Genomic DNA, 23,216 nt, shown 5'->3' with positions numbered 1-23,216 from the left:
CATCTGTGGGTCTTTGTACATCTGTTAAGTTAAATAGATTGAAAGGACTGGGAAATACTACCAGACTCTGTGATTTCTATGGTTTTTATACAGCTATTAAAATAAACAAACAAACAAACATTTATTTTATAAAGAAGACACAGAGGACTTGAAATATGAAGTATTGCTAAATCTTATTCTGTAAGTTATGTCATTCTTACCAAGTATTTCTGAAAACACAGTCTCACTGCTGTTTGGATCCATGCAAATACATTCAGTGTGAAAGAGGCTCAACCAGAAGAGCACAATATATCAAATATTACCAATATTGGCTGTTCCTACACCACATAAATACCAAGAAACTCTATTAAATATAAATTAAAAATCTATTAAGTGCTAATCATAGTAATGCAGCAGTAAAAGGGATATATTCATTCCTCCCCCTGTGACACAGTGTGGCTTAAATCAGGATAATTAATTTGTAGAAAATTCTCCTCTGATTGCATATATCTTGATGCTAGAAATTATTTGGTTTCTGACTGCATGTCAGGAATATATAAATCATTTCAGGCTACTATGATACATACACATAAAATGTAGGTTGCACCGTTTATGTACTGCAGTTGTAATAAACTTGGAGAGGATCACAGTGGGTTGTTCTAGCCACCACAAGGCTAAGCTATCTACAGCATCATCCTCAAGTTTTGTATTACTAACCAAGTCTATGACAAATTATGTTATGTAGCAACTATTCAGTTCCTTATGGGTAGGATGCACATTGATGCTGAAAGAACAAACTTAGCAAAGTCAGAACATGTATAACTATAGCAGGAACAGAATGGGACAAGCATATCTGAAATTCTTGAACTTAATGTTATTCATACAATTAAAAGAAGTTCAGGTGACCCTAAGCCATGATTTTAAGGTTACCATATTTCTAACCATCAGGAATTGTAACAATTTTGACATTTTAGACCCCAAATCCTAAATGGCACTTTTCTTTATTCTGTTCTGCCTACAACAGAAAAAAAAGAAGAAATGAGACAAAGAGTAAAAACCCAAAATGAGCTGCATTTCTTTCATCTCCATAACTACAAAGGGAAGGAAATCAAGGACAAAACACACAGAAGGTAACTACCAGGTTCTGTCCTTATCAAGATAACTGCCTCATTGTGTCCATTAAAAATGTTGTCATGACTTAAGTTCAAACTTTGGCCTTAAACAATGGAGGCCACAAAACACGTATTTGCTACATATTGAAAATGTTATGGGAATGACCTAAATATTTTATACAAGGGTAGCAATACATCTTGGACAAACATTATCTAGCCATAACATTCTGGAACATGGACAGCTGAAACAATTGTGGCTGAGGAGAGGTTCCTTCCAGAAGACTAATATCCCAAAGTAAATTTGTTTTCAAGTCTCCTTTTAGAAATGCTTTCTTTTTCCTCAGTTTACTGCAGAAGGGCTGTGTGGTGGGGGAGATGGAGGTTTCCCTTTGTATGTCCTTCCCTGAAGGCTTCACTGAGAAAGAATTATTGTAAATTTACAAGATGGTCCATGGGGCCAAAAGGTTTCCAGAAGACTGCAGGAACAAGTTGCAGATTATTCCTGTATCTTTCCCTTCTTTTGTTCATTTTTTGGACTGGTTGATTCTAGAACATGGACATAAAAGGCAAGGGAAATTAAGTAGAGCCTAGATGTCAGCAATGACCTGGATACTGCAACTCAGATATACAGACTGTTAAAATTGTAAAATTCCTTGTATGGCTCTCTGCCACTGTCACTGTTGCCATGAAAAACTTTCAACGTAACAGCATATTGATCACTAGATCCTATGGTTTCTTTGCTAAAAAGTATTAGGAAGCAATAGCTTCCATGGTTCTATGAGCTACTAGTGGAACTCTGTGATTTTCTCTTTTGTCTCCCTCTTTTTTCCCCAGATTTCTTAAATGTCATGGTTTTGGTCATAAGCTTCTCCTTAGCCACTGTCACTTTTCAATAACCGCTTCCTAGAATTGGCTTATTGTTGTTTCGGATTTGCTTGTCTGCTGCACTTAATCTCATTCCTTTTCATCAGTTTTATCTTTCTGTTCAGCTCTGGTTGCATTTACAAGAATGTACTGTATGAATCCTACTTTTAGAAAGAAATGTGCCCTTGTGGCTGAGAGGGCAAGTGGTATCCTGGGGTGCATTAGGAGGAGTGTGTCCAGCAGATTGAGGGAGGCTCTCCTCCCCTTCTACTCTGCCCTGATGAGACCTCACCCGGAATAGTGCATGCAGTTTTGGGCTCCCCAATTCAAAAGGGACAGGGATCTATTTGAGAGAGTCCAACGGAGGGCTACAAAGATGAATTAGGGACTGGAGCACTGCCTTATGAGAAGAGGCAGAGAGATCCATGGCTTTTTAATCTGGAGAAGAGAAGGCTGAGAGGGGATTTAATAAATGTTTACAAATATCTGAGGGCTGGGTGTCAAGAGGGAGGGGACAGGCTCTGCTCAGTTACACCCTGTGATAGGACAATGAATAATAGATATAAACTACAGTACACGAGGTTCCACCTCAGCATGAGGAGGAATTTCTTCACTGTGAGAGTCACTGAACACTGGAACAAGCTCCCCAGAGGGGTTATGAAGTCTCCTTCTCTGGAAACTTTCAAGACCCATCTGGATGCATTCCTGTGCAACCTCTGCTAGATTCTATGGTCCTGCTCTGGCGGGGGGGAGGGGGGGGGGGGGGGGTGGACTCGATGATCTCCACAAGACTTCATTGTTATTAAACATATCAAGATTACATAGAGATGCCTGATTACTTTTATCAGATAATAAAAGCATGATTGCACCAAGAACAACATGATGTTCTCTTATTACTTAGTATGCACAAGACTATTTGCCAGACTTTCTGATCTGTGGAATTAGGGAACTGGATGAAACAGAGACTCAGTTCACTGCATATTGTTATAACTATATTTTTTTGCAAGGATAGAAGAACTCTTTACTAGAAAATAGAAAAATTAAATTGTAACAGATTTGTTGCATTTCATTCAACAAGATAACTTCGACAGAGTAACTTCAACTTCAACCTTAGTTGTAACTCCTGATTCTTCTAGGGTCAAGGTAGCAACAAGATCAGGAATTATCTCTTCCATCTTTGGAATAACACCTATAAGAAACCACATTTCTCTTGAGCCATTATGCAGATCACAGGACATAGTTTCATAGTTTCATAGTTTCATTCAGGGTTGGAAGGGACCACAAGGATCATCTAGTTCCAACCCTCCTGCCATGGGCAGGGACACCCCACACTAGATCAGGCTGGACAGAGCCTCATCCAGCCTGTCTGAAGGTCAGCTAAAATGTTGAGCTAGACCAATGTACAGACCTCATGCAATTTCTGTGCTTGTTGTTTATTTTAAAATTCCATTTTACTTCAAAATGTCTTAGGTTCCTTGAAAACATGATCATGTTCTTTTGAAGAACCATCTATTATAGGTCTTCATATGAAGACTAGAGAAACCTCACCCTTAACTTTGTGGCCTAAAAGGGCCCAGATTCAAACTTACCAAGTACAGAGTCAGGGAATTCTCATAAAAGAAGTCTAGGATGAAAAATTAATGCCTGTTGCCTCTAGGATATCTTTTTTAGTAAGCCTTTACAAAACAAGCTGTGAGCTGGCTCCAGATATATGCTCTCAGAAATAAATCAGCAGTATTTTATATCTCTGAAATGAGTAACATTCAATATCTGGCAGATAGACTAGATAGCAGCTTCAGTGACTGTTTCGGGGAAACGATAAACTTCTGAAGCTTCGTGGTGATGCAATCTATTGTAGCTTTAGGGATGCAGTAAGAATATTTGTGTGAAACACTGAAGAAATAGCTCTGACCACTGTTGTGCTGAGATCACAGGAACTGCTAAGAGCACTGACAATCATAAAAACTGGCACTGCGAGTTTTGAAGCTGTTTTTATCTACAGTTTTCTTAAAGATTAAAAACATACACATACACAAAAAAAGCACTTCTTTTAAAAAGATCTTTTATTACAAGGAATGCCCGAGGGAGCTTTTTTGCCACTTCAATGTTTTATCTGCCAAGGACATTACAAAGTTAAATGTGCAATATAGAATACAATTTATAAATAAGGCAAATTCATTTATGATAAACACCGCACACATAATTCAGTATTTCCAATGACATTAGTGTAAAGAGAAAAACATGTAAAGAGCATTCTGAACTGCAAAAGAACACTCTAGACATTGGTCTGGGTTTGGGGTTTTTTGGGTTTGTTGGTTGTTGCTTTTTTGTAAGTCTATAGCATACAAACATTTAAGAGAGAGCTTCTGCATAGCTGAGATTGTTAAAGTCTTACTCTTCAGACGCACCCGAGGCTCTACAGTGAAGCTGATGCTACATAGCTAGTTGTGAGCATGCAGGGGAGCATCAGGGCACATCGATTGGAAGGTTTTCAGAAGGCTCATTACCAGCAAGTGTGAAACACTGCAAGTTATTCTGTATGGGCCAGAGTGAATTCAAAGAACCAGACCATATCTTTATGATGTGGGGCTATCAACAGTTGTGGCTTGCTTAGGGATACATGTAAACACAGTCTGGTTGGAACATTTAACAGGATAAATGTGGAATAAAAGAAAGGATAAAGCAAACAACACATCAAATGGTTTGTGAGCAGTTTTCAATACTGAGAAGAAATAACATGCCATGACTACTATTTGTATATTAAGTGTTCAAGTGTTTCCCATAGCAAAGATACCTGTTCCTGTTATCCTTTCTCCAGTGTTATTGTTTGCTCTACATAATGTGGTAGTTCTCTGGATACATGCTGGCTTTAATTCTCTAGAGACCATTGTTTCCTTAATTTCCTGCCCTAACAGACTCACTGTCCTCTCTCTTCACTTCCTCAGGTCACAGATGAAATCAAAGAAAATTTATTTTTGGGCTGACGGAAGGTTGTAGTCACTCTGGAGGAAAAGAGATGTTAAAGGTCTGAATTACAAAAGCCCTGGATGGGTTACATGGAGGGCTGGTGTCTCCCTGTGACAAAAGACTGTAAACGATGGGTAGGACAATTAAGACATCGGGCATGACACAAGTACAGCTCACTATGCTTTTGGGAACTATAGGCTCAATGAATTACTGCATTTTCTACCATATCAATAAAAATAGTTTGAGTGGAACTAACACATACCACATTTTTGGTCTCAAGTTGTCTATTTACTGGGTAGGTATTAAGGTCACTGTGCTTGAGCTTCTGGTCTGTTTGTTCTTGTTTATTATTTATTATACATTATGTTCATGGAAATCTGTTTAACTTCACAGATTTCATATTGGTTTTAGTCTTGGCCTTTGTCATTCAGACATCTCTGTAATTATTTGCTGGTGTTTTCATATTATTCTCTATGCATATCTACTACATATGACAGGAAGTCCCATTGAAAAGAGAGAGAACACAATTGTCAGTCATACAATATCTGCAGCTTGCCTTAGTCGTGGAAAGGTTTTATATGACTAAATTAAAATTCATGATGACTAGATGTATTTATTAAAATTAGCTCAGTTTTGTTGGTACAGAAACTAAACTCTGGCATGGCAACTGCATTGTCACTTCTAATTCAGATCACTTTTTTTACTCATTAGTCTTACTTTGTATATACCCTTCTCCCTTAATGAGAGCAGAAAGGGAATTTGCAGCCTACTGATTTAGCCATCATAATTGTAAGCTTGTTTCAGGCCCTCTCAAAACACAGGTTTTGTTAATATTACCAGCCAATTTAGCACCAAAGCCTTGGTAATAAATATAGTTCAGTAGTATTTTTAAAGTAGAAGTAAAATGATCAGCTCTTTTTGTATTTGTTCTGCCTATAACAACACAGAAGGTCTTGATGTAGCAAGATCACATGTTGGTACAGCTGGATCATATGCTGCCCACATTTGCTGATTGTCATGGTGATTTACTGTTCTGACCAAAACTTTCCTGCTTCTGCATACTAATGATCACAAGCTGTTTGTAACATTTATGGCCAAAAGCACTGGAAATACAGTCTACGATTATATTTGTACTAGTAAGTTAAATGAGTGTCATGGGATGTTAAAACTCAACCGCTGGTAGTTTTAAATAGTTAGAATAATCCTTCACACAATTTTGGCACGTTCCTACATCATTTCTGGGGACAGTCCAGGGGTTAGCTCAGGTCAGCGGCCATTAGCAGCTTTCATGCAGCCACCTTAGTTTGGAAACTAAGAAAATACACTTGTATGGGTCTGATTCATTCTGTGCCAGTGAGCATTGGTGGCAGGGAAGGATGTTAGGAACAGAAAGTGTTTGTTGATCCTGATAGTCCGACTGTCAGAAACCTTGTCCAGCACATGCAGAAACAGTACTTGTATAAATAATAAACTGGCTTGTAGTTGCAGACACAACTCTGTATATTTACCTAATGAGCAAATTTACCCCTTCAACACTGAAGGAGGGGAACAGGAAGGAGTGTTGTTCAGTCAGTCAGGTGTCTAACTGCTGATGTCTTGGTTAAGAAGCTCTACCAGGTCTTCCTGACTTGCCCTTGGGAAGAGATGACTGATTAGTTTATGGCTCACAGTACTTGACTGGGAGTGGATTACAGTGGATTAAAATAATCCAGTGGCTCATGTATTTTTCAGGACAAATACATGAAGCTCATTGGGAATGATAACGTAAGACTATTTTAACTATATAATAAAATCTACTTTTAATGCTTGCTGGAGAACAGGGTTGCTGAGTATTTTAGGAAGGGAAAGTTAATTTAAATTGTTTGCTGTATCTGTATAGCTCTTCAGAACTCTTGTTGGTTGTTTTGGTGTTTTGGGGTTTTTATTTTAGATTAAAGGTTATCTTGAACTGAGAGACATTTTCTGTATAAACTTGATCTCTTCTGCTCATTTCTGCATATGAAAGAACACCAGAAAATAGAAAACAATGAACTGATTTTTCTATTTAATCTATAATGATATTGCTCCATTAATCCTGTACTTACAGGAACATGTTTTTCATATCATAGGATCTGAGCAGAATCATGATCCTGCCTCATAGATGATACTAAATTCTCCAACTTTCTCAAAGAGGAAAAGTCTTCAACACTGTCTCTAGACATGCTTCTCGTCTACTCAGGATATTTTATGGGGCCCTGTAGAAACAATCAAGACTATAGGTTTAATTGGGTTAGTGCAATGCAATTAATTCAAAATAATTAAAATACCACTATTATAAAAAGCCTTTCAGCCCTAACCATCATGTGAGGATCATAGTCTACTTGCCCAAATATTAATTACATTTCATACTTTTTGTCTTTTTAAATGGAATACTCAATAGAAAACCAGACATAATTTTAAACACTGGCATATCAGAAGCTCCTGCAAAGGTAGTGGGTGTGGGAAGCCACATGTGGGGATGGGAGAAGAGAAGAAAAGAAGTGTTGGTTGTATCCTATATTGGCAAAGCCACAAAGATCAGGGGGAAAAAAAAGTTTCTTGCCAACCTCATTCTTGTAAATTCTGTAGGAATTTCTGTAGGAAAATCATCATAAGGCAGTGCACTATTAGTCTTTTTTTTTTGTAGATACAAATATTTCTCTCTAAGTTTTAAAATGCAGGCACAATTTCCTTCAAATATTCCTGGTTCCTCACAGTAAAACATTCCTGTGAACTTCCCAGACACTAAACAATCAGTACATAGGCTATTCACTGACTCTAATTCAACCTCCCTAGGTGATTAGTTCCCTGAAATGAGTATGAAGAGAGTCATCAGAGTTACCAGAGGTATTCTTTCTTATCAGAACAAAGGTACATGGAAAATAATATCTAAATCATTGGTAGTTCTATATATCCCCCAAATTCGAGCTGCATAAATCACAGTTTTAAAACATCACAGATAATCAAAAGAGACTTATTCTGTGTTATTTGCACTGGAAACAGCTAGAACAAGTCAACACACAGAATTAAGCTGAGGGAAATCAGATTTTGGCCACGGACACAGAGAGGCTAGAAATGAGTCAGAGATGACCCTAAGATAAAAAATAGTTTTTATAATTCTTATAATTTCCTCCCAAACAACATGACTTTATTGGTCTTGTGGCAATCCTGTGAAACACCAGTCCACTCAGAAATTTCTGTTTAGTAAGAGTACCCTCTTCCAAACAGCTCCCACCTCATGAAATGAGTGAGGGGCCAGCAGACAGAGCGGAAGAGGAGACTGTGCAGGGCATGAGGCAGAATGGATGCATGGAGAAAACCAGTATCACTCATTTTGGGGTCAGATATGACTGCTGACAAGTGAGAGCTCTTGAAGCTTCAGAGACTGATAACCACAAAGCATAATGGATACAGACGAATGCATTCCTTAATGTGCCACCTCAGGAACAAGGGAAAAGTATGATTCACTAAATGCACAAATACATTTTTCTTTAAATTTTCCTCATTGGATAGCATCCCAATTCATGACTATAAAGGCAAAAATGAAGGATTTGAGCAATGAGAAGAAAAGTCATCAACTATTTAAGACTATTTTTAAGGGAAAATATGATCTTTAGTCTAGACCGAGAAAGCCACCTGGGTAGTAGCCTAGAGATAAAATGAGAAGAGTCTACTCTGAGCTGTACAATACACAAGAAAATAATCTGCACAGGAGTCCACATGCTATCAGCCACAGTAATCTTTAGCAAGACCAAGCATGTTGTTAAACCTGGAAAAAACAATTAAAAAAAGAATAATAATAAAATCACAACAACAACAACAACAAAACCTATGCTGTAAAGCAGGCTCTACATTTGCTAAATCATGATTGTAGTTTTTGCTTCCTTTACACTGAATATGAGGCAAGATCTCTGCTTGAAATTACTTTACTTGAAGATCTCTATTGAAATCATGAAGTAGAAAATAAAATACCAAGGGTTAGGCAAAGACTTAGTAAGAGTATCAGGTGAGCACAGATTTGTAAAAGCTGTTGATAATGTGACAGAGAAATTTTTAGGTGACTTTGTCTAAAAATACCCAGTGACACATAAAGACACTCTCCATGCATTCTGTGATTCTCTGTGTGCTGGACATCTGAAATTCCCTATTTGTTGTTAAAGAGGTGACTGAAATAAAGAAGTGGATTGAAGAAAATGTGTTAATTTCCATTTTTTGGCCTCAAAATTGAAAGAACAAGGGTGATGGAGAAGAGAAAGTATGACATGGTGTACAGTAGTGCCCACCTTTTTGCAGAATGCTAAGATACTGTGAAGAGAATGAGGTGGAAAGTGACTGAGGAGAATCTAGGGAATAGCTGATGTCTAGGGAATAGCTGACATCTTCTGCAACAGTGTTTGGCCAGGAATGTGGCAGGAATGTGACTGCAAGGCACTAACCTCATAAGGTGGATGGTTCTTTTACTGTATGTTTTTTAAATGTTGTTTTCATAGTTTTCAAAATATCATTTGATCGACTCCAGGAGCACTAACAAAGCACTCCATCATCGTTAAGGTTTAGTCAAATTAATTTTCTCTGCATATTGTGGCTTCAGCGTACTTTGCATCTGAGAGAGCTTCCCAGGCAATTAAACCCGAGCAATTAAGCCGGTAAACAAGCGCGCGTTATGCTGCCTAATCCCAGCTGCGAGCGCCGGAGGAGGCCGGGGCGGCGGGATGCCCGGTCCCACGGGAGACAGCGGCGGCCACAGTACTGCTGCGGGGCGGACACCGCACTTAGCCTGCCGGCTGGTTAGGGCCAGGCTTTGCAGAATACCGGGCTTTTACCGCACGGTAATACCTGAACCACTGCTAACCACCTCCGCCAGCAGAGCGGAGCAGAAACGCTTGCGTAAGCGGGGCTTCTGTGCGAGCTCCCACGGCTGGTGCTGGGCTGACAGCCCGGGCAGCCTCTGTAGACGAGCAGACACCAGCACCACGGACACTGCCTTGGCCTCCCGGCAGCAGGGCACGAACGGCTGCTAGGGGACCGCAGCGTGGGAGCAGGGCTGAGGCTGCTTCTGTGTCGCTCTCCGGCTCCGAGGAAGCTCTTCTTTCAGCAGTGACCGTGTACAGGCTGTGTTTACACTGGGCGACTCCCAGGCTCCCAAGTTTAGTGCTGAGACAAAATTTATTGCGGTTATTCAGAGGGAAGTGTTCTGCTGCTTCTGCGAAAGGAAGCCAGAAGAAAATGGGCGGGAGGAGTGGCGGCGGGTCCGCAAGGCACCGGGACTGCGGTTGGATGGTTTTATTTGTCAGCGGTTCAGCAGCACTTCTTACTTTTTGCGGCACTGCTCCTTTCCTTTAAAACGTTTCGCTTCAAATGTCAGTGTAATAACCCAGGGGGTTGCCCCTAATGAGATGAACCACGTCCCCGTCTAGCGAGAGGCAACCTTGCCCGCAGTGTCTCTCCTTTCTTTCCCCAGGTGTCCCTCTGTCCTTGCCCGTAGGGAGGCTCCGTGCCTTCCCATTTCTCCTCCCGCGGGTTCCCCTACCCAGGGCTTCCCCCCACCCGTTTTGGGCGGTGATGTATTATTGCTGGTTTCTCTGCTAGGCGATCTGTGGCCGGGGCGGTTGCAGTCCAGGGGAGGCGGGAAGCGGGAATAGTGGCAGACACAGGGTAGGAAGGGGTGTGACAAAGACAGACCTCACCGTGCCACTGAAGTAGCGTAATTTTTTGCTTTCAAAAGTGAGAGCTGCTGTTTTGTTGCTGTTTGGTTTTCTTCCTCCTTTGGTTATTTTTTATGAGGGCTACTTGGGCGCTTGGAGGTGACCTTCCTTCTCACTTGCCGCGGGAGGGCCCCGCGCACCTCTCCCTGATCACCACAGGCTTGAGAGTTTTCTCTCTTCGACCCCCATCCCTGGGCCGGCGCCCCCTGCGCGCCCCCTCCACGGTCGCCCCAGTCCTCCTTCTCCTCGCATGACCTTCCCAACATGGCGGCACGGGCGCCCCCTCCTCCCTCCGCCCCGCCGCCGCGAGGGGCCTCCTCGGCGAGGGGGTGGCAGTGGCTGTCAGCCGCGCGGGGCGGGACCCGGACGGGAGAGCGCGGCGGCGGCGGGAGGAGCGGGCGCGGGGCTGGGCCGGGCGGGGCGATGCTGTGTGGCCCGGCCCGGCGCACACTGACAGGCGCTCGGCCAGCAGACGGCGGCCGCTGCGCACCCTCCCGTCGCCGCAGAGGGAGCCGGCCGGGAGCCGGGGGGTGAGCAACGCCAAAAAGCCCTGGCCGCCCCCACACCTGTGCCCTCTGGGGGCGGCGAGTGGGTGTAGCCTCTGCTGATCACCTGGGATCCCCGCCCCGTGTCGCCTCCGCCTCCCGTCCTCGCCCGGCCGGAGAAGGCGCCACCGCCGGTGCGAGCGAGCGCGCTCCCGGGCGGCCGCGGAACAGCAGGGCCGAAGCGAAGCTAGGGGCTCCAGCGCCGGTGCGGCTCGCCCTCTCCAGACAGCCGAGCCAAGGCGGGCAGGAGCACGGCGGTCCCCGGCCGGTAGAGGCTGCGGCGCGGGGCGCTGGAGCCGCGGCAGGATGAATCCCAATGTCACCTACGCCAGTCGCAAGCGGCGGAAACCTGTGCAGAAAATGTAAGTGGCCTCGCGGGGCGGGAGGGAGAGAGAGAGAGAGACAGGGAGGGACAGGCCGGCTTCCCGGTGGCTGCCGTCCTGCCGCGTACTGCACCGTGGAGGCCCGGCGGGGGCGGCCAGTGGTGAGGTGCAGGGGTGCTTGGGAGAGGTGTTGCCTGTGGTGCTGGTAATTGAATTTTTAGCTTTTTTCTTTTAAAACAACAACAAAAAAAGAAAAAAAAAAGGTGGGGGTGGGAAGGGGGATACCGGGGCGTGGAGGGTCGAGGCGGTGGAAGGAGGGAGCGGTGCCTGTCGCGCGGCGCAGCCGGCTGACCTAGATTGGGAGGCATCTGAGGTGACGGCTGCTGAGCGGTGGCCGCGCTCACCCCGCCGGAACGGGTCCCGCTGGTGGGTGCCGTGCCGGGCGGGCGGGCTCCCGCGCCGTGGCTGCCGCCCTCCCGCCGCCGCCGCCGCCCTGCGCCGCGCGGGCCCGGGCTGCTCCGCGGCTGCCGGTGCACTCAGGTGTCTCTATGGGGAGCATGGGGTCGGAACCGGGAAAGGCTGGGCCGGTTCTCGCCATGTATTTTTAACCTATCTGGGAGACTTGAAGCAGCTTTTGCACTGGATGTTTACATTTGTTCAGCTCTAACAACCCAAGTTCTGCACACAGGTCAAAAGAGAAAAGGGGAAAAAAAAAAAAAGGTAGTCCGGCTACGTGGTGTCTTTTTATTAATTGATCTTTTTGAAACTCTAAGAACAGCTTAGTGCCTGAGTAATCTTGTGCTATGCACCTGCTGGAGGTTTGGGTCCAAGGCTTTGCATGCTTTGCTGAAAGGCAGCTCCCACAGGAGTGATTTTTTTTTCAGGCTAGAGGATATAACTTTTCACAGAATCACCAAGGTTGGAAGAGACCTCAAAGATCACCAAGTCCAAATTTTTGCTGAAAAACAAGAATCTATAGGTCATAAAAAAGTAACAGAGCCAAACTACTGAGTTGCAAGAGAAATAAGCAAAACTCAAAAAATCCCCAGGTATTTCTGTGGGGTGCTCATGTAGAGGTAAAATAGCTGCCAAGACTACAATAGCATGAAAGGAGAGAATGGCAAATACCATTTACAATAGGATTTCATTAAATATGTTTTTAGATTTCTAGCAGCCAACTGTCTTGGGAGGAGGGATATTAGCTTGAGTGCTTGCTGCTTTATATTTGGAGTTACTGGAATGAATGTATGTACATGGCTGGGCTTTCACCCTACAGATTAACCCAAGAAGTCTAAGCATGGATTTTCCAAAATAAATTCCTTGGTAAAAGATGTTTCATTATGAAAACAGTGATGTTTGCTTTGTTTGACTGTTTCCATGGGAAAAATGTAGAGTTACCTAATTAAATTCATACTGTAGATTTGGATTTTGTGAATCAAATGAGTGTTTTTCATGAAGAAACAAAAACATACTGGTGGTCGTTGCAGACTGTTAGTAGCTAAAGGCAAATAATTCAGAAGTTCTTATTGGGAAAGGGCTAGGTGTTCTGACATTGTAATCACTTATTGTCTGACTTACTATTAAATCCTGGTTAGCCTTAGTTAGAGGATGTGAAACCTACTCTTTTACATTACTTTAGTACCTACATAAGTAATCCGTTTCCAGGTATCTCCTCTTTGCGTAAGTTGGCTGAGCTGCTCAGATTAGTTGTACTCAAAACCTTTTTTTATTACTAATGGGAGCCATTTATCAATTAAGGGACCTTGTCCTTTAGGACCAAGGGGAAAAGTGTTTCTTCTTAAAAGTATTAATGTTAAAATGGTTTACTTCTCCATAAATTGGAGGTTGATTATTAACCCACCTTGCTTGGGTTACTGGAAGTGATTTTTATGCCAGACACTTAAGTTACACTTTTGTTCCTTTTCTTCTCAAAATGGCCATGCTCTTTGGTTGATGTTTCTGTTTGACCAATCTTACAAAACATTGCTAGTGGGTCAGAGGACTCTGATTTCTCACATAACTATTTACAGACCATAAGTTTAGGCCAAAAAAAAAAGAAAGGCAACAAGCTTCTGTAACTGGTGGGGGAGAGAAGATGTACTTGCTGCTGGTTAATAAAGGTTTGACACCACTGTGATTTTCATTTGTTCAAAGTTGATACTTCCTTCTCCCAGGAGAATTCACAGCTCTTCAGAACAAACAAAAAAGATGATACTTTCTTGAGATGAGTATCTTCTACAGAAGTGATTGTTACTGTAGAGAGTTGTAACGTTGTATTTGTCATATATGTAACTCTGTGTGGAGCATGAGAATTGGTAACTGGTGGCAACAGGCAGCTAGCTGTAGTGCCATGGACAAACATAAGGTAGAAGAAAAACTTCTTGCTGCAGGGGCAAATAACTCATTACAGCGATGGTGGAAACTCAAAACCAGCTTAAGAAACTTGCCCTCTGCAACTCCTTGCTTCTGTTATGTGCAATGTAAAGAGCAGAATCGAAGAGGGAATCTCAGACTATTGCCTGACAGCACTGAGTGTTGAAATGTGCTTTTTTTGATTCAGTAGGGAATTACAGTAACAGCTGAAAAAGAAAAGCAATCATGGGCGAACTTAATAGGCAACTGTTCCTGCAGTTTATCATGTTATCTTGTCATCTGAAAAGGGGGGGGGGGGGGGGAAAAGGCCTGCAAAACCATGTGCTCTCCAATTGCATGTAATACTCTACAGAAATCACTTAAAACCTCGGAGCCTTTAAATGTCTTCTTCCTTTAATATTTGGACGCTGCGAGTCCCCCTGGTGGCAAGAGATCCATGGGATGTTTTTCTCCCCACAAGCTTGGGGGGAACAGTGGGAGGCCCCTGCTTTTTTTGTTGTTTGGGTTTTTTTTTCCCCCCTCCAAAAAGTCTTTGATTTTGGTTGTTTGTTTTTTTTTTTTTCTAATGAGAGATAAAGCACAAATTTAATGGAAGTGGGGTTTACAGTAGATAGCTTCTAACATTAGATGAAGGATATTATATAAATATAGCACCACCTTGTACTTGTTTTTCTGCCTGCTAGCACTGAGTTGCCTTGGTTTTCTTTTTTTCAGTGTTCAGACAAGAATAGTTTTGTATAACTGGATAAATGTAGCAGACAGGGAACAGCGTGGAGAGACCTTAATGTTTCCTGTTATGCAGGTGTGAAAGGTGTAATAGAAGACCAGGCTGGATGAGGCTCTGTCCAGCCTGATCTAGTGTGGGGTGTCCCTGCCCATGGCAGGGGGGTTGAAACTAGATGATCCTTGTGGTCCCTTCCAATCCTGACTGATACTATGACTATGTTTCTGTAGCAGACTAAATAAGAAATTATGTATCAGTTTTGTTCTGTGTTAGTTTAAATGTATTTATGATTTCAAGTACTCCAGATAAAAATATTGGACAGGTTGATCCTTAATCATGTAATTTCAGAAAGCAGTGCAGAGGTACTTAAATCAATTGAAACTATTTATTCTTCCAAGGCAAACAAACAAGAAGTACCAGAACAAGCTTTTACAATGGAAGTTTATCAAGAAAGAAGAAAAAAAAAATTATTAAAATACTCCTTTGAGTAAAGCAGTACCTGCTACAAACAGCATCTTGCCCCTCTTGTTTGAAATGGACACAGTAAAGCTTATCATATGTAGAATATACATATATCATTACCTTGTCCGTCTCGGTGTACTTATTTGTTGCATGTGGCCTGCTACTTAAAAATTCACTGGTTTTAAGGTCTGTGGGGCTTTTTTTTGGTTTTGGTGGATTGGTCTTTGGTCTTCTTGCAAAAATGTACTTTTTAAAAAGAATGTGCAGCAAATGGACATAGACAAATGTACATAACATAGTTAGTAGATAGGGCCATGTGTTTATTTTTCCTTCTCTTTCCAAATAGCTTTGGTTTGACATCCTAAACAGTAAAGAAACATGTTAAAACTGAATGTAAAACCTTTCATTCTTGGTGGGTGTTCTGACTATCCCTGTCAGTCGGATGGAGTTTTTCATACACCAAAACAACCTGAGCAAACTAAAGCTCTGTGCACCAGCATCAGGGGTCCAGCATCCCTTCAGTGGCCTTCATTGCCTGCTGAAGGAAATACTTAGAAGGGTCTCTTACCCCTTCAAGATAAGGTGTTAACAACTTTTGATCGAAGAAGTTGATAGTCTGTAGTGTATCTTTGCTTCTGAAGGAATCATCAGTAATTGTAAATTTAGTTTGGGAAATGAGAGTGCTTAGAAGTATTCTTCAGTTGAAGAAGTAAATAGAATTGTGGAGGATTTCACCTGTTGTAATATTTGCTTAATGGTAACATGCGTTTCATAAGGAATAACACATAAGGATAACACATTAGTGCATGTACTAGTAAATGTAATACGGAGCTGAAAAGATTAAATCCAATGGCTAAGTGACATTTTTGTTCTTCCTTACATCCTTTTTCTCTAAGCAATAAACCAGTTCTGATGAACTTCTAATTGGCATTTTTTAAGGTGTGACTGTATCTTTAGTGCTCTTCTCACACATTCTTTTATTTCCTGACTTCAGTTCACACTTAAGTCTTGTTAATAAGGTATCATTTTTAGTGCTTGGTTATTGGGGTTTTTGCAGCCTTTCCAAGTGTGTGTTGTCATATTATGAAGAAAATTAATTCCTGCTTTCTAATTTTCTGAAGGAACTGCTTAAATATTGCTTTAAAAGTGTACATTAACATGTAAATAGTGAAACTTAGATCTTTTAGTAATTAAGACTCAGGTATTTGTGCTCTTCGTTTTTAATCATATTTTGTTGATATCTGTGAAGGTCTAAGCTGGTAAGCAGGTGTAATAAAAGCTTCTGATTTAGTAGTCTGTAGCAGACCTGTGAAAATAGGAGTCAGCTAATGTTATGATGGCAAATCTTTTAGAATTATTGAAGGAAGATTTAAGAGTGCTTGCTTGTCATTTAGCTGTTTGTTGATAAGGACTGTAGCTCAGTTTGGTGGCACTGAGTGTACAGAAACTTCTGTCTGGTCTTTGAATTCAGATTTCCTGGGAAAGGTAAAAGAACTGAAAGATCAGCTTAAAATCCATTCCTTTCCCTAGTACTTTTTTTTTGTTTTCTTTTAAAATAGAACACATGAATGGATTTGATCTTTACAATGTAGAAAATTGAAATTATGTACTATGCAGCCGGGGTTGTTTTTAGCATCAAGGGTTTACGTAAGTGGATGGAAAACAGTTTAGCTTGCTACTTAATGCCCCTGGTGTTTCTGCCCTTATTTCCTTTGTCACCAAAGGATCCATTTTTATATAATGTATTTTAATTGGGTAACAAAGGGGAAAATTAGGGAAAACCAGTGCTAAGATTTATGCTGCAAATAGTGGTAACTTTATCTTTGGAAATGGTGTATACTACAGTTCAAAATCCTTACGCTTTGAACTAGTTAGAAGTAAGAAGGAGTATCATTAGAAAGTAAAGATCTAGCAGTTTGGTGGGGTACCTGCATAGTTGCATATAGTTGCAACTAACCTGTCAACTTGCCTTATAGATGTTTTAAGCAGAGGACAGTTGTGAAAATAGGGAAGTCTGGTATTTAGTGCTCATTTATATGGGAAAGTTTGCATATTTTGAACATTTTTAGAAGTAGACCTTTTTGATTCAATAGTAGTGAGCTGTTCACTGTTTTACAACTATTATCTGCATAAGGTTTGGAATTTGTTACTCTGTCTCCACATTTATGGTAGTTTACTACATTAAAAGTTAATTAAAAGGGTTTTTTACTCTTACTAGTAACATTTGGTGATTTGGAACTTTGTTAGAATTATGTTTAAACTGTGTTAATTGTTGGGTTGTGCAAGTGAATATTCTGCCAGCCATTAAGACATTGAGCAAATGTTAAAGAAAGCTTTACTAAATTATTTTTATTATTCACTTGTGGATATGGTGAGCTACAGAGCTTGGGAGAACAGCACGCATCTAACCAAGGACTTAGTTTGTCATTCATTGCAGTTGATGATGAACCTGTTGTTTGTTTTCAAGACAGAGAATTTTTGCATTTCTGGATTCATTTTCCACACTTTTTCAATGTTTTTAGAATAAAGCTCCATTAGAATGGTCCTAGACAATCTTTATCCTGCAGAAAACTTAACTTTATCCATCTGGGGAGCAAGTAGTTGCTGCTAATATAAAATATTTGTGTGTTAACGACATTTTGTATTATGGCAATTTAAAATTTCCATGCTCCACATAAGGAACATGTCTCCTTTAATATGCAAAAGGGCAGCTGTGGTGCTAGGGAACAGCCTGCCAGACCCAAGTGCAAGTTTTTGATGAGGAACTCGTGAATAAAAACTGCCCATAAAAAGAAGGACTTGAAGTTAAACTAAGAAGTGTAATTGAAACAAAGTAAAAAAGCTAAAGAACTGGGACATCTACTCTATCACTACTTATTTGACTGGAAACACAGGATGAAATTACTTCTAAGTATGCTTTATTTTCAGCAGTGGCAAGAATAACAACTGGAGCTCTTGCAATTTTTCATTGTAAAATTGATGTAAGAGTGAAACTTGGAAGGCAACTAAATGAAATACTGAATAAATTAACTGCTGAGAGTATTTATGCTTAGCATTTTCATGAGTAATCATCTTGTAGAAACAGCATTCCTATCAGAGCAGCACAAATTGATAACTACTGCAGATCTCGGGTAGAACTGCAATACTGGAAAAGCAAGAATGAATCACTCTTGAATTAGAAAGCTGTTTAATAAATATCATAAAATCTACTATGGCTTGTGCAGATAATATTATTTGGTGTCAGTATTGCTTTGGAATGAGAAATTATAAATCAAATGAGTAGAGGTTCAAACCTGTTCCTAGACTAATGCATACATGGGAAGGTGAGAATATCCAGGTATCCAGAGTTTGAGCTCAGGGTGGGTATGAAGAAAAAAGGCAAGTTTACAAGCACGTCGGTATGTAATTCATATGAAAGCTTTTTAAATGGTACTTAGTAAGGTACAAAGGCATAATGTCATCATGCCAATTAAATGCCTTCAGCTGAGAGGTGATTTAAAGGATGAGCTCAGTAGTGTTCTACAAAGATTTTACCTGCTGACTGAGGTGTATCTCTTGTTTTCTTGGCCAGTTTTGGATGCCTCATTATAAAGTTGCAGTTAAAGGGGAGGAGTATAGTCCAATAAATTTATACACAAATATTATTACAATGTATTGAAATGTTTGTGATCTGAACATTTGGGAAAGATCAAGTGACAGGAATGAAAGTGTAAGAAGCTTTTTATAAAAAACCCACCAAATCTTAAAGTTTTCAAATGTTTGTTATGCATTTGAATAACCATTGTAGCTTTGACGGCATCATTTAACAGTGTGTGGGGGCCGGGGGGTTAAGTCAGCTTCGTTTGGTGGTGTGGTGTTTTTGTTTGTTTTTTTCCCAATGGGCACAAGAATTCTCGAGGCGGGGAGGGGGGAGGAGAGTGGAAACATTTTGCTTGTTAACCTCGCAATCATGTTTTAAACTTCAAGTTTGGCAAATATTCATTTTTGGAAGTAACCTCTATTTGTATTGTTTGCCCTTTTTTTTTTTTTTGCCACAGAGTAAAGCCATCCCCAGCTGAAGGAGTCAAGTCCAATCCATCCAAGAGACACAGGGACCGCTTGAATGCAGAGTTGGACCGCTTGGCTAGCCTGCTGCCTTTCCCTCAAGATGTTATTGCCAAGTTGGATAAGCTGTCAGTGCTTAGGCTTAGTGTCAGTTACCTGAGAGCCAAAAGTTTTTTTGACGGTAAGGATTGGGAATTAATTTGTTTTTGGACTGCTTAAAAAGTTCTCTTCGTGCTGTATGTTGATTTCAGGTGTTTAAGTACTTACAGCTGTCAAATGTATCCATATTTTAATGGAGCATCCAGTGATGTAGGTCTGTGCAATGTAACTGTATAAAGTAACCTTTCCAGTTTCTTGAAAACCAAATATAACTACTTATATACCAGCCTTTCAAAGCTTTACCTTTGGAAGCAATATTCTCCTTAATGAATCTTGCAGTTCTTTCCTTCAGCCTTTCAAAGTTATTTAAGATTTTTTTTTTTTTATCCTCTGAATATTGCCTTTGTGAAACTGTGTACAAAATGTGCCATGCGAGTTCCCATCAGCTGTATATTTTCCTTAACGATACAGCAAAAGTGTCTTTGTTTTGATATAACGTAATTTCTAGTACGCCTTTCTGTAGTTAATTGCAAAGGTGACTTGTAAATAAAGAGACAAAGTCTTCCTGTGTTCAAGCCCTGATTAATGCAGAGCATGTGGTATTAAGATGACAGCTAAGGTTCTCCAGTTGTGTGGGCAGGTTTTCACTGACCTCAGTTGTAGCAAGGGTAATACAGCAGCACTTGAAGTAGCAATTAGACCAGAAGCGTGTGTTCTCTTATGCGATCTCAGAGCTAGTGAAGGTGTATTACCAGTCTGCGTCACTTTTTGAGTGGTTCTGTAGAGTGAGATGCAATAGCTGGCCTCATGCCAGTTTCTTCAAAGGCAGAAATAGTCTGATCAGCTGTAGTGAAGGAATCTTGATTGCTTTCTTGCAGTGGAGTTGATAATAAATTGTAAGGTGGTTTATTGAACATTAAAATAACTCTTGTCCTCATCAGTTTAAGCTTTAGTGTTTCAGCCGCTTGATAAAGACTCCATACAATCGATGGAAGGACTGAAAAAAATCTAGCTAAGATATTTCCACTTTTTCCTGCAGGAATACAGAACATTTTTGTTCATATTGTCTGGTAGTTTCAGTTTAGTAATGCTCATAAGTCTATGTCCTGTGTTTTATTGCTGGAAGAGTACGGTTTCTGTGCTTGTTTAGAATGATTCTTAGTGTGGAATCCACTCAAGGCCACAGTTGGTGGAATGCTTCAGTGTTTTTTCAAATGCAAAATATTTGCTTTCATGAAATGAAAGAGTTCTCTTGGCACATCAGTTTCATCAGAGTCTTTGTGAGAGGTTATCTCAGGTTGACTGCCATAAAACAAAGGATTTGGCTTGTGTGTGTTGTCTTGGTCAATTGAAGAGGACGTCCCAGTCCCAGTGAAACTTAAAAAAAACCCAAAAATTATGTATTCTGAAGCATACTAGATTGCAAAATTTTTTGCCTTACTTGAGATAGAGTGATAATAGTAAATTTCAATGTTTTATACAATGGAATTGCTTGATTTTTGTTTCTCCCTGCCCCCTCTTCTTTCCACCTGCTCTCCCCCAGCCAGAATCATTTGACACCAAAATTTACAGTTTCTTGTTTGTAATTTGAATGTGGAGGTGGATTTTAGCCGTTAAGAGTGGTGATGAATTATATGTGAGGTGTTGGCAGAGAGGTTATATTTGCATTTCAGGTTGCCATTTAATGTCTGTGGATACGGAATTGAAGGAAACAACCTGTGTTCAACTTGGGACCATATTATTGGAATGGTACCCACACCAGACAAACATACAGAACTAATGCCACCATACTAGACTACAGCTGTAAGAATATAGGGTAGTTCATTGTGTTAAAATTAAGTAGGGGAATATTTTTTTCCTCTAGTCCCCATAAAATAAAAGGCTGGTAAGTGTAAGAAGATAAATGATGTTGTTTATCTTGTGCAAGACAGGGTACGACGGAGCAAGTTTTAATTTATACCATTAGACAGAATAGCTTCAATAGAAGCTGTCTTAGTGTTTTTTTTTTTAGCAGAAAAGTGCTTTTTGTTAATTCTTTTCAGGCCTTTGAAAGTGTAGGACAACAAATCAGGTTAGTAATCAGTATCTATCTGCAGGTGTTTAAAGGCTAACATCAGTGACTGAAGATAAATAGGAATAACCAATCTATGACTGTGATGGATCCAGTATGAAAACCAAGATATTTTATACAATTTTAATGTACTTAACTAACATGGAATCTCTTTCATTTGAAACTTAACCTTCTGAAAGAGAAATCACTGCTTTGAAGTACGGAATTAATAAAAGTACCCTGAAAACCCCTAGGTTGGAGTTTCACAATCTGTCTATGCAGTGCTCCTCTCAGAACTGGTGGTGGTTTGGTTTTTCTTTTTTGTTGTGTTGTTTTGTTGGGTTTTTTTAAGGCATGTTTTGTGTAGTTAAAAAGCCCGACAGAATAAATCTGACAAACGCAAGAGCGAGCGCTGATTGTCACCTTGAGTGCCTAGACTGAGCCAACAGGTCCACTTTATTAACACAGCATGCTGAAGTAAAGGGAAACGCTAAATGAATAACAGGATACAAATGGGGGGTGTGTGAATTCCTGCGGAAAGTAAAATATAAACGTGTAATCATATGATCTTGCTTGAAAGGAAACTCAAGTTTTTTGCTGTAACAATAGATATTTTTTTCAAAGAAAACACTTGCATTTTTCCAAGTTTAAATAATCCAGAGTCAACGTCTGTTTTCTGAAGGCGGAAGTCTGGCAGGGGAAAAAAAAAGCCTGTTGTGTAAAAGGCATCTCAAGCAGTGACATCAATTCAAATGAATGCAACTCACATAGATGTCTACAAGTTTTTTGTTGTTGTTACTTTAAAAGCTAAGTGTTTATTTGTAAAAATTCCCCAACCAAGCCAAAAAGCATCTTCCTCTGCTTCCAGTCATTAAGATGGTGCAGAATTGTCTCCAGAGCTAGACGGATTAATTTTTCCATACTGTTGACTGAAATGTGGTAGCCTTCTGCATGCTCACCATATTTCAGGTTGAAGGAATTAGGTGTGCATATTTTCATCCTCTTCCACAACCTCAAAATATCTTACTCTGTTGGTGATTGTATTGTGATAAGGAGTTGCCTTTGATTGTTGTAGTTTGTTAGTGAAGTTACTGTGCTGCTAAGTGATCCTTCTATATCAGTACCCTTTAGATAGACTAGTTTTGTGTGGCCAGATTAGATTTAAGTCCACATGGTGCCGGAAGGATTTCTGTATCCCCATATCACTCTGGCGTGCTCTTATATGTAGAAATTTGACCTCTAGTCAAGAAGAAAGCTTCAGTAGTGACTTAATGTCTCAAGTCTTTGTCTTTATAAAGTCAAAATTCTTGTGTGGTGAGTCAAACTAAGAAGCGATTTAAGGTGGTGTTGCCTCTCAGTTGTGCGTTGGTGCTACCTGCCTGTATTAAAGTGGATTAGCAGTCCTCAAAGTCAGGTTAGCTTGAGTCACTGCTGGAGTATTAAATGTATGCATGTAAGATACTTTCTGCAAGTGGCTTAAGACAAGCTTTTTGTTTTTTACAGACTAGGATAAATCAGGCAGGTGTCTGTTGACAGTCAGTAAAGAAAGGTTTTTTTATGTTGTCCTAGTATTATTTCACTCTGTTTTGATGGTAAGTGTCCATGTATGTGTGCAGTCAACAGTGAAAAACGTGAAGTGGAATATAGGACAACAGCTCTTTGTGTGGGTGCAGGTTAGTGTGAGTTCAGCATCTGGAGCACAACTGGATGATCATTTAGACATAGGCTGTGTTCCCCCTGCATGCTAAATGAAAAAGCCTTTTTACCTCTAGTTTTGGTCCTCATATGATGAATTGAATATCATTTAGCTACTTCATTGCAGTAAGGAAGAATATTTATGAAGAGTCTTCTCAAAGTTTTGGTCAAATGGTTCAAGCGATGAAACTAGAATTTTGTATTACTGATTTATTTTTTTTCTAATGTCAGGGGCATGGTTTTTCTTTTTAAAAGT

At 40.5% G+C, this 23,216-nt stretch overlaps 1 protein-coding gene across 2 annotated transcripts in view; it reads left to right on the top strand.

Moving 5' to 3' along the window:
* Positions 1-11,101: 11,101 nt before the first annotated feature.
* The window catches only part of AHR (aryl hydrocarbon receptor), a 61,060-nt gene continuing 48,945 nt past the window's right edge, over positions 11,102-23,216 (top strand). The window contains exons 1-2 of one of the 2 annotated variants that reach the window (XM_068152485.1): positions 11,102-11,552; positions 19,110-19,297. In XM_068152485.1, coding sequence (XP_068008586.1) covers positions 11,497-11,552; positions 19,110-19,297 — 244 coding nt within the window. In that variant the 5' untranslated portion in view covers positions 11,102-11,496. The remainder of the gene's footprint in view (positions 11,553-19,109; positions 19,298-23,216) is intronic. The other variant, XM_068152484.1, reaches the window with a different exon arrangement.

This window comes from Melanerpes formicivorus, unplaced genomic scaffold (genome assembly GCF_026170545.1).
Source record: "Melanerpes formicivorus ecotype bairdi unplaced genomic scaffold, bMelFor1.0.p_v2 SCAF_23, whole genome shotgun sequence".
Classification (NCBI taxonomy): Eukaryota; Metazoa; Chordata; class Aves; order Piciformes; family Picidae; genus Melanerpes; species Melanerpes formicivorus.
The sequence above is the reverse complement of the archived record's forward strand: the minus strand, read 5'-3'. Positions and strand labels throughout refer to the sequence as shown.